The following is a 12,731-nucleotide window of genomic DNA, read 5'->3' on the forward strand; positions in this document are numbered from 1 at the left end:
ACGCTGTGTTGTTGTTGTTGTTGTTGTTGTGGCTACAGGCTAGTCTATAGCGCTATGGCGCTAATGCTGTTAGAAGGGCTGCTCTTTCGGTGGTTTAGCTCGGTTGGTAGAGTGGCCGTGCCAGCAACTTGAGGGTTCCAGGTTCGATCCCCGCTCCCGCCATCCTAGTCACTGCCGTTGTGTCCTTGGGCAAGACACTTTACCCACCTGCTCCCAGTCCCACCCACACTGATTTAAATATAACTTAGATATTGGGTTTCACTATGTAAAAGCGCTTTGAGTCACGAGAGAAAAGCGCTATATACATATACACTACCGTTCAAAAGTTTGGGGTCACATTGAAATGTCCTTATTTTTTAAGGAAAAGCACTTTACTTTTCAATGAAGATAACTTTAAACTAGTTTTAACTTTAAAGAAATACACTCTATACATTGCTAATGTTGTAAATGACTATTCTAGCTGCAAATGTCTGGTTTTTGGTGCAATATCTACATAGGTGTATAGAGGCCCATTTCCAGCAACTATCACTCCAGTGTTCTAATGGTACAATGTGTTTGCTCATTGGCTCAGAAGGCTAATTGATGATTAGAAAACCCTTGGGCAATCATGTTCACACATCTGAAAACAGTTTAGCTCGTTACAGAAGCTACAAAACTGACCTTCCTTTGAGCAGATTGAGTTTCTGGAGCATCACATTTGTGGGGTCAATTAAACGCTCAAAATGGCCAGAAAAAGAGAACTTCCATCTGAAACTCGACAGTCTATTCTTGTTCTTAGAAATGAAGACTATTCCACAAAATTGTTTGGGTGACCCCAAACTTTTGAACGGTAGTGTAATTCACACACTTCACTTCTTTCGGTGTGTGTGCTTCTGTCGGGATGCTACGTCACTTACAAGACGTTACAAACAATGCTAGCACCACATCGTTACGGCAGCCAGTACCCACAGCAACACAGCACTTCCTCATTATGCACCAATGACGAGCAAGGTTGCATTCATGAACCCCCGGAATTATGAGTGTCAATATTACAAAAGTCGCTCATTGTACATATTGACTCAAAACAAGCAACATTTTGCTTAGTATCTTATGATGGGTCCTGGTTAGCACCGTGCATGGCAGCTCCCCCCAACAGTGTGTGAATGTGTGAATGTGTGTGTGTGTGAATGGGTGAATGTGGAAATAGTGTCAAAGCGCTTTGAGTTCCTTAGAAAAGTAGAAAAGCGCTATACAAGTACAACCCATTTACCATTTACCATTTACATAAACACGCATGTCTTTAAAGGGGAACTGCACTTTTTTTTACATGTTGCCTATATTTCGCAATCATCATGAAAGACATGACAACAGATGTATTTTTTAAATGCATTCCAACTCGTAAATAAATGTAAATACAATTTATTATCTTACGAAGGAGCCATATTCCGCCCATAAAACCCTCTGAAAAATAAATCAAAAAATCACCAACAACATTCCATTTACATTTTGCGACTTGAATATTAACCAATTATTAGTGATATTGTTATTATGAGTGCTAACACAGACAAACTATTTATAGCAGTGCCATGACCAGAGAGCTAACTGGCTTGTGTGACTATATTGATATCCTCGGCTGGTTAGCTGCTTTCTCGCCTCGGAGCTTGTGGAAGTTTATTCTAGATCATATATAATGCCTCTCACCTTGATAGTAGAACGATGAGGACATAATCCGAAAAATTGGTACACTTTAGCATCCAATTTCGACCCCGGAAATGGCGAGAAAGACACTAAAAGACGCTTGGTTCCACCCCCGTTTTTTATTCACATGGATTATCTAAACAAGAATATATGACCATCCTTACAGTCGGCGTCCTAATGACAGCAGACTTTCTACAGTAAGTGATGTTTTATTATGTTTGTTAACTCTCATGAAGTCTGCAGTGAGTAATAATCAGTGATGTTGAAGGAAAAAGTGAACGCTGTGATACGTTTTTGAAAATTAATGCACCTCCGTATGCTTAAAATAAATATTATATAAAATATTATGAATGTACCTATTACTACATTAGATTAATTCTTACAGCGTGTATATAAAACCTTGATGTAAGTGTTTAGATTTTTTTTTTAGCTCTTTATAGGCAGAATAGAGCGACTCATTATAAGCGGACATTTGATCGCATTTATTTATTAGTTAGAATTAGAGAGATGTCCGATAATATCGGAAAAATGCTTTAAAATGTTTATCAGAAATTATCGGTATCGGTTTCAAAAAGTAAAATGTATGACTTTTTAAAACACCGTTGTACGGAGTGGTACACGGACGTAGGGAGACGTACAGAGCGGCAATAAACCTTAAAGGCACTGCCTTTGCGTGCCGGCCCAATCACATAATATCTACCGTTTTTAACACACACAAGTGAATGCAATTCATACTTGGTCAACAGCCATACAGGTCACACTGAGGGTGACCGTATAAACAACTTGAACACTGTTACAAATATGCGCCACACTGTGAACCCACACCAAACAAGAATGCTGTTTTGAGGCATGTTAAAAAAAATAATGCACTTTGTGACTTCAATAATAAATATGGCAGTGCCATGTTGGCATTTTTATTTCATAACTTGAGTTGATTTATTTTGGAAAACCGTGTTACATTGTTTAATGCATCCAGCGGTGCATCACAACAAAATTAGGCATAATAATGTGTTAATTCCACGACTGTATATATCGGTATCGGTTGATATCGGAATCTGTAATTAAGAGTTGGACAATATCGGAATATCGGAAAGCGGCAAAAAAGCCATTATCGGACATCTCTAGTTAGAAAGCATAAAAAAGAAAATCATATTAGTTCTTGTCTTGCATAAAGATTGTGAATGATAGGCAAAAAATAAATTTAAAAAAATCCCCTTTAATTGGTGAATTATATAACAGTTGTTTTCTTAAAGTGTATATGTTTTTGTATTACTTATCATGTGACCCAAGATGCCCCCGTATATGGCTTTGCATCACCGACTGAGACGTATCAGATCTCATTTGTGATGACCTTCCTCCTACTTGTGAATTGTACGCCACTGAGGGTTTCACGGCTGAATATTAATTTCACTAATGCACAGATAAATCTAAATCCGGCTCCCCGACTCCAACAGGTCATGTACTGGGAAGACGACACCAAACCTGACACTGTGGGCAAAGTGCGCATATCGGGAAACGACACCGTTGTCAACATCACGGGCATGAACGCAAACACAGTCTACTATCTCGCCGTGTCCGCCTGCAATACGGCTGGCCCCGGGCCGCAGTCGGTGCCCATCAACATCACAACGAAGAAACCACGTGAGTAAACTCCACCTGAATTAATTCTTCAGATGTGATTAATCATGGGCCCTCCTCGCACTTGTGCCTTGAACATGATAGGAACAATTTTCCTGCTTTTCTATTAAGGGCCGCATACTGAAAAAGTCAAAGCATGCGGGGGCCGTGTTGATATTTTTTTAATTAAAAACTGCTAAAAGCAGATATTGTGTCAGGTGAGGAAGTGTAGTATTATTAGTTATTATAGCATCTCAAAATGTTCTCATTACATGACAATTTTTTATCTCTTTTTTCTTACATTGTTAATATTATTTTTTCCCATGTAATAATTGAATAAAAAATAATATTAATATGGTTGTTTAACTGCATAACCTAGTTAGTCAAACATTCTGCCTTTACGAAAATATTAATGTTCAGTTACACTTTAACAGTGTTTATTATTGTTGTTGTTGTAACTTTTCCAGTTAAAGGCCTACTGAAACCCACTACTACCGACCACGCAGTCTGATAGTTTATATATCAATGATGAATGAATGATCTTAAACATTGCAACACATGCCAATACGGCCGGGTTAACTTATAAAGTGCAATTTTAAATTTCCCGCCACACTTCCGTTTGAAAACGTCTATATATGATGACGTATGCACGTGACGTCACGGAAAGAACGGAAGTATTCGGACCCCTTTGGATCCAATACAAAAAAGCTCTGTTTTCATCCCAAAATTCCACAGTATTCTGGACATCTGTGTTGGTGAATCTTTTGCAATTTGTTTAATGAACAAAGGAGACTGCAAAGAAGAAAGCTGTAGGTGGGATCGGTGTATTAGCGGCGGTCTACAGCAACACAACCAAGAGGACTTTGAGATGGATAGCAGACGCGCTAGCCGCCGACCTCACCTTGACGTCCTCCGTCTCCGGGCCGCCGACCTCTTCGGTGATCGGGTGAAATCATTTGTCGCTCCGTCGATCGCTGGAACGCAGGTGAGCACGGGTGTTGATGAGCAGATGAGGGCTGGCTGGCTGGCGTGGAGAGCTAATGTTTTTAGCATAGCTCTGTGAGGTCCCATAGCTAAGTTAGCTTCAATGGCGTCGTGAGCAACAGCATTGTTAAGCTTCGACAGGCTGGAAAGCACTAACCGTGTAGTTACATGTCCATGGTTTGATAGTATTGTTGATTTTCTGTCTATCCTTCCAGTCAGGGGTTTATTTATTTTGTTTCTATCTGCATTTGAGCCCGATGCTATCACGTTAGCTCCATAGCTAAAGTGTTTCGCCGATGTATTGTCGTGGAGACTGTGAATGTCCATTTCGCGTTCTCGACTCTCATTTTCAAGAGGATATAGTATCGGAGGTGGTTTAAAATACAAATCCGTGATCCACAATAGAAAAAGGAGAAAGTGTGGAATCCAATGAGCCCCTGTACCTAAGTTACGGTCAGAGCGAAAAAAGATACGTCCTGCACTGCACTCTAGTCCTTCACTTTCACGTTCCTCATCCACAAATCTTTCATCCTCGCTCAAATTAATGGGGTAATCGTCGCTTTCTCGGTCTGAATCTCTCTCGCTGCTGGTGTAATCAATGGGAAAATGTGAGCAGCCTTTCCTCCTGCGACGTCACGCTACTTCCGGTATAGACAAGGCTTTTTTTCATCAGCGACCAAAAGTTGCGAACTTTATCGTCGTTGTTCAGTAGGCCTTTAATTCATAAGTTGGTATTATAAAATTTTTTTAATCAACTAACTGAACTTTGTTTATATTTTAGGTATATTCTATTTTTATTTTGAGAGCTTCTAATATTTTAGATTAGGGGTGAATAAACTTTTTCCATCAAAAGCCTGTTTGTCAGGTTGCCCTGCTCTTCAGGGGAAACCTCAAACTCCCCTGAAGAGCAGGGAAACCTGCGAAACAGGCTTGTAGGGATGACATAGCCTCCATGTTTTTTCCAGACCTAACAAATATATATAAAATATATATATATAATATGTTTGTTGCATCAGAGCCAGAACAAACAGGCTCAGAGACAGCTTCTTTCCCAGAGCTGTCACCATCTTGAACTCTAACTTATAATAAATAATTCACCCCTATACAATATCCTACCCTAATACCCTACTGTGCAATATTACCCTTCGAGTGCAATACATCCGACACTGATTGATATCATGTCTTCTTCTGTATATTGTACAGTATTTTGTATATTGTTTTGTATATTGTACAGGACTGCTTATTATTTGTATTGGATAGTAGTCTATTTATTTCAATTCTTAGTTTTATCTTTATTACTTCTTGTGTAATTTATTTTTATCCCATATTTGTTCCCACTACCGCACCTTAAGTTGGAGTCCTTAATCTCGTTATATGCAAATATAATGACAATAAAGTCCATTCTATTCTATATATATAGGACCTGACCTAACGAATATATATATATATATATATATATATATATATATATATATATATATATATATATATATATATATATATATATATATATATATATATATATATATATATATATAGGAAAACACATGGAGGCCATTTCATCCCTACAAGCCTGTTTCGCAGGTTTCCCTGCTCTTCAGGGGAGCTTGAGGTTTCCCCTGAAGAGCAGGGAAACCTGAGAAACAGGCTTGTGTTCTGAAATGCTAAAAACAGGTATTATATCTATTTAAAGACAAAACTTTGTGTTATATGTGACTAATATTATCATACATTTTTCGTTTAACATATTTGCTTGTTCTCATTTCAATCAGATTTGTTTTGTTTCTTACATTTTTACTGTTGTTTTAAAAGATATGTTATTATTTGAAAATACATAATTTTTTACAATTTCAGAAGACACGTTTGATATATTTGCACAATTTATCGGACGTTAAAGGTGTACTTGCAAACTGCTCAGGAAGCATCCTGAAATACAAGGAGAGAAACTGCTTCCTGTGTTTCCGAAGACTTGTCCTATGGCTTTGGATTTAGTATTTTTCAAAATGTGTGTTACATACAAGCCCTTTGAAACACTTGTAATTAAGGGCTGTATAAATAAATTGCGATTGATCGATAAACTATGGAACTGGACATTGTTCGGAATACGTCTTCCTTTGGATAAAGATAACTTTGATATCAATTAATGTTATGATGCAAATTCTTGAATTTTTTTTTCAGCACCTAATCGAGCACCTCTCAACATACAATGGTCCATGATTGGATCGACACTTTCAATGCATTGGGATCCTGTTGTAGCCATGGAGACAGAGTCAAAAGTCACTGGCTATTTGGTAGGTCGCCTTCCAACCGCAAAGGTTTTCTTTTGCGTCGGTTTTTCTTTGATCTGTCGGTCTCTCTTGCTCCAGGTGTTGCTGAAAAGACATCGTTACAATGATATCAACACCTTGGTCACCAATAAAACCTCTGTGGAGCTCAGCCTGTCCTCCAACGAAAACTATCTCATTCAGATCAAGACCACCAGTGAGGGCGGTGAAGGTGTGGGTAGTGAACCCATTCACATCCACAAATTAAGTGAGTTTGTGGTTTTCTCGTTTGGTATCATCCTCACGTTTTACCTCCTTGTACCATCCTGACATGTGAGACGGAACTATTCAGACGGCTTCATTACACACTTCTTCAAGGATGTATAATGGACAAAAATCAACCTTTTTAGGAACGTGGGCTCCTTGTCATCCATCACTGCCATTAGATGCCTTGTTGGCTACTCACTACGACACTTTACTACTGACTACAACACTTTACTTTTTGCTTAGTCTATTTTTAATCTTTAATCTGTTATTGTGTACGGTTTATATTGTATTGTACTGTTTTTAAGCTGTTGGTCCGTCTCGCTTGTTAGGGACCGAATGTCCCTTTGGGACAGAGGACCCTATTGTAATTGTAAGGTTTTATTCTTTCTTTATTATTATACCGCCGCCTCTTTGAGATGTAATTTGACCCCCTTAACATGCTTCAAAACTCACCATATTTGACACACACATCAGGATTGGCGAAAATGTATTCTTTCTTTATTATTATACCGCCGCCTCTTTGAGCTGTAATTTGACCCCCTTAACATGATTCGAAACTCACCATATTTGACACACACATCAGGATTGGCAAAAATTGCGATCTAATCAAAAAACCTAGCCCCAAAACCAAAAATTGCGCTCTAGCGCCCCCTAGGCAGAAAACACAGACAAAACTGCCTGTAACTTCCAGTAGGAATGTCGTAGAGACATGAAACAAAAACCTGTATGTAGGTCTCACTTAGACCTAGATGTCATACACTGACATCCTTCAGCAAAAATCAACAGGAAGTTTGCAATTTCCCCTTCAAAACAAAAGTTTAGTAAAAACGGTCACCGTTGCCTCTTTGAGCTTTAATTTGACCCCCTTAACATGCTTCAAAACTCACCAAACTGGACACACACATCAGGACTGGCAAAAATTGCGATCTAATAAAAAAACCAAACCCCAAAACTCAAAATTGCGCTCTTGCACCCCCTAGGAAGAAAACACAGACAAAACTGCTCCTAGGAAGAAAACACAGACAAAACTGCCTGTAACTTCCAGTAGGAATGTCGTAGAGACATGAAACAAAAACCTCTATGTAGGTTTCACTTAGACCTAGATTTTATAAACTGACATCCTTCAGCAAAAATCAACAGGAAGTTTGCAATTCCCCCTTCAAAACAAAAGTTTTGTAAAAACAGTCATCTTTTTTCAAACATTATCTCCTCTGAGCGCGTTTGTCTTGTCAGCTTCAAACTAGCACAGAAGAGAGATTGAACCCTTCTGATTAAAAGTTGATGAAAGAGTTTTAATTACTGCTCCGGTTTGGATTTTATGTGCCGTCAAAGTCGGTCCCGTCCATCGCTGCTTGCAGCTTTAATTTTGTCTTGTTCTTTTAAGTGCCACCAAAATTTAATTGTAGGAATACGATGAAAAACAAAACATCTTTGAATCTTTGAATGTTGGCGGACCAATTTCGTCGGTCGATTCACGTAAAATCAAATGGTACCAGATGTCGATACTTTTGTTGCATGTGACGTCACATCTGGTTGCAGACTCAAAACAAGCACTTACAGCAGACTCAGCCAGACTGCTTTTAGGTAATGTTGCAATTTCCCATGCCAACAAAGTACATATTACAGATAGAAAATGCTAGAACGCACATTAAGGTTTCACTTTTCCAAAATGCACTAGCTCAATGCTAGTTTACATGACTGCGCCATACACATGCCACTGATTAGTATTAGCAATTTTACAAATTGGTACAGAAAACTACAACTAAAGCTATGTCCACACAAACATGCTTAATTTTATCTCTGCGTTTAGGCCTCTTGTCCACACGCAAATGCACACTTTTGCAAACGCTGGCCAAGGTGAAGAGTTCCAAAACTCTCAGAAAGTTTTTGTAATGTTTCCCCTTCAACCATGTAAAGTCCATTGAAATGGTGCTCATAGTCTTAATTCCACATGCAAACTGCGCTAATATAACCCCAACCTCACAGAAATATGACTTTACACCAACAATAGAAGCACCCCCAGAGATGCATTGATTGCTAGACTACAAACTGTAGTAATACCTACTGTATCTAATATTGCAGGTTCTGCGTGGAAATTGGTGTGTCAGTATACTGCTACTTTAAGGGTTATCAAAACATCATATTTGGTTTATTGTCAGAACTGTCGAAAAATTATTTGTCCGTAAGCAAAGCAAATATTTGTCCATCGTGGTCATCAGCCATGGATTTTTTTGTCAACTCTAACTCCAAAACCCAAAACCAGGGAAGTTGGCACATTGTGTAAATCGTAATTGAAAACAGAATACAATGATTTGTAAATCCTTTTCAACTTATATTCAATTGAATAGACTGCAAAGACAAGATATTTAATGTTCGAACTGGAAAACTTTGTTATTTTTCACTGCAAATCCCTGCACGTAAGCGATGATATTATGGACCTTCGATCCCTCAGGTGGTACTGCATCAAAAAGCGACATTGGTGTGTAAAGGATATCACCACATGGGCTCAGGAACACTTCAGAAAACCACTGTCAGTAACTACAGTTTGTCGCTACATCTGTAAGTGCAAGTTAAAACTCTACTATGCAAAGCGAAAGCCATTTATCAACAACACCCAGAAACGCCGCTGGCTTTGCTGGGCCCGAGCTCATCTAAGATGGACTGATGCAAAGTGGAAAAGTGTTCTGTGGTCTGACGAGTCCACATTTCAAATTGTTTTTGGAAACTGTTGTGTCCTCCGGAACAAAGAGGAAAAGAACCATCCGGATTGTTCTAGGCGCAAAGTTCAAAAGCCAGCATCTGTGATGGTATGGGGGTGTATTAGTGCCCAAGGCATGGGTAACTCACACATCTGTGAAGACACCATTAATGCTGAAAGGTGCATACAGGTTTTGGACCAACATATGTTGCCATCCAAGCAACGTTATCATGGACGCCCCTGCTTATTTCAGCAAGACAATGCCAAGCCACGTGTTACAACAGCGTGGCTTCATAGTAAAAGAGTGCGGGTACTAGACTGGCCTGCCTGTAGTCCAGACCTGTCTCCCATTGAAAATGTGTGGTGCAATATGAAGCCTTAAAAACCACAACGGAGACCCCGGACTGTTGAACAACTTAAGCTGTACATCAAGCAAGAATAGGAAATAATTTTGTGTCTCCTCACTTCCCAGACGTTTACTGAATGTTGTTAAAAGGAAAGGCCATGTAACACAGTGGTGAACATGCCCTTTCCCAACTACTTTGGCACGTGTTGCAGCCATGAAATTCTAAGTTAATAATTATTAGCAAAAAAAAAAACAAAGTTTATGAGTTTGAACATCAAATATCTTGTCTTTGTAGTGCATTCAATTGAATATGGGTTGAAAAAGATTTGCAAATCATTGTATTCCGTTTATATTTACATCTAACACAATTTCCCAACTCATATGGAAACAGGGTTTGTATTATCCCACCAGTCTCAAGTGTAACATTTGCCCCACACAAATATAATAACGCAATATTAACGTTTAGGTGCTTTTTTGTGTTTAGAACATGTGTGTGTAGCTTGGCTTCATTTTTGTCATTGTGACTGATGGTTCAATTTCCCCAGGCTTAATGTTAGATAGTGGGTTTTAGGATTTGCTCTCCCAAGTTCATCATTAATGAATGAAACTCTACAATCCAATACAAAAGGTTATGCCCCCTGCGGAGGTGGCTTTGGACACGGCAGAGATTAATTCAAATCAATAGGTCACAAACTATGTTTTCTTGTGCCGTCTAGTAGTAAATGTCACATCAACTATTCCTGATATACAAAACTTGTTCATTTTGTCACCAAAATTAAGCCCCAAAACTGAAAAAAAAAAAAACTTGTGGGGCAGTTCCCCTGGGGGATAAAATAGATAATAGATACATAAACAAACATTAGGTCCGCAACAATATGTCAATTCAGTGACGGTGTGAACATTTTCTGATCCCTCGGTTGCATGACAATGTAATTGATAACCAGTGCTCCCAAAAATGCACCAAAACAAAGCCTTTATTTATATTACATGTCCTTTTCCAGCCATTTTCTTCAATGTTATTGTGGATTTGGATTAATTTATGTGCTGTACTGATGCACTCTACAAAATGAGAAGTGTGAGATACTTCTCCTGTTCAGCCTCTTCAGATTAATGATGGCAGGGACGTCTTTGAGAAGAGCTATTTCTGGTTCATCAAAAGCTGATCTGATGGTTTTCATTGCAGGCATGGGAGCGCGGGGCTCAGGAGCATACTGTCTCAACCCATTAAACCTGGCTGCAGTCCTCATCAGTGCCGTGGCCTGTTTCATCTGGTGATGTCTAGTCGGAACCTTCAACACTTCCTTCCTTCCCAGCAGTCCCTTGAGTGAGCCTGTCCTAATGTTACCCCTCCATTGGAGGGCCCAGGGTACAGCGGTAGGACTTGGGGTTCTCCAAAGGCCAAAATGTTCAAGGGGTCGTTGTCAGTAAAGACTTCATGACAAGGATGTAATGATTTGAGTGCATGATACCGTACAATATAGTTACAAGTGCCACCATGCTTTTTGCATTTTCGAGGTTATGCCGTCGAAAGGACGTATTCTTTGTATCTGGAAGCGATGCCAATGCCTTAAAAGTCAATTTTACACATTCATTCCATACCAAATTAAGAAATATTGAAATGGTATATTCTTAAGTTCAACCGCTCTGTGGAAAGATGATCCAGTCGTCCCTTGTGGCCTTTGTTAACCATCGCAAACATGAAGTTTCTCTTACCAAATGTGTTACAGTAAATTCTGGCGTATCAGCTGTTTGGCCAGACAAATCCAATTTGCAATCCTAGTAATCCAAGTAAATCTGTCATTGGCTTGTGAGCATCAGGTCTTCTCGACCAATACAGTGAAATGACTTATTCTTTGTATCTGGAAACGATGCCAATGCCTTAAAAATCAATTTTAACACATTCATTCCTTACCAAATTAGGAAATATTGAAATGGTATATTCTTAAGGTCAACTGCTCTGTGGAAAGATGATCCAGTCGTCCCTTATGGCCTTTGTTAACCATCTCAAACATGAAGTTTCTCTTAGCAAATGTGTTACAGTAAATTCTGTCATATCAGCTGTTTGGCCAGACAAATCCAATTTGCAATCCTAGTAATCCAAGTAAATATGTCATTGGCTTGTGAGCATCAGGTCTTCTCGACCAATACAGTGACATTACTTATTCTTTGTATCTGGAAACGATGCCAATGCCTTAAAAATCAATTTTACACATTAATTTCATACCAAATTAAGAAATAGTGAAATGGTATGTTCTTAAGGTCAACCGCTCTGTGGAAAGAAGATCCAATCGTCCCTTGTGGCCTTTGTTAACCATCTCAAACATGTAGTTTCTCTTACCAAATGTGTTACAGTAAATTCTGTCATATCAGCTGTTTGGCCAGACAAATCCAATTTGCAATCCTAGTAATCCAAGTAAATATGTCATTGACTTGTGAGCATCAGGTCTTCTCGACCAATACAGTGAAATGACTTATTTGTTGTATCTGGAAACGATGCCAATGCCTTAAAAATCAATTTTAACACATTCATTCCTTACCAAATTAGGAAATATTGAAATGGTATATTCTTAAGGTCAACTGCTCTGTGGAAAGATGATCCAGTCGTCCCTTATGGCCTTTGTTAACCATCTCAAACATGAAGTTTCTCTTAGCAAATGTGTTACAGTAAATTCTGTCATATCAGCTGTTTGGCCAGACAAATCCAATTTGCAATCCTAGTAATCCAAGTAAATCTGTCATTGGCTTGTGAGCATCAGGTCTTCTCGACCAATAGAGTGACATTAGTTATTCTTTGTATCTGGAAACGATGCCAATGCCTTAAAAATCAATTTTACACATTAATTTCATACCAAATTAAGAAATAGTGAAATGGTATGTT

At 38.8% G+C, this 12,731-nt stretch overlaps 1 protein-coding gene across 2 annotated transcripts in view; it reads left to right on the forward strand.

Annotated features, from left to right (window-relative positions):
• Positions 1-12,261, forward strand: part of cntn3b (contactin 3b) — a 166,062-nt gene extending 153,801 nt beyond the window's left edge. For both annotated transcript variants that reach the window (XM_062045773.1, XM_062045784.1), the window contains 4 exons: positions 3,132-3,318; positions 6,457-6,569; positions 6,645-6,810; positions 11,037-12,261. In XM_062045773.1, the coding sequence (XP_061901757.1) occupies positions 3,132-3,318; positions 6,457-6,569; positions 6,645-6,810; positions 11,037-11,128 (558 nt within the window). In that variant the 3' untranslated portion in view covers positions 11,129-12,261. The remainder of the gene's footprint in view (positions 1-3,131; positions 3,319-6,456; positions 6,570-6,644; positions 6,811-11,036) is intronic.
• Positions 12,262-12,731: the final 470 nt, after the last annotated feature.

Source organism: Entelurus aequoreus, linkage group LG01, assembly GCF_033978785.1.
Source record: "Entelurus aequoreus isolate RoL-2023_Sb linkage group LG01, RoL_Eaeq_v1.1, whole genome shotgun sequence".
NCBI lineage: Eukaryota > Metazoa > Chordata > Actinopteri > Syngnathiformes > Syngnathidae > Entelurus > Entelurus aequoreus.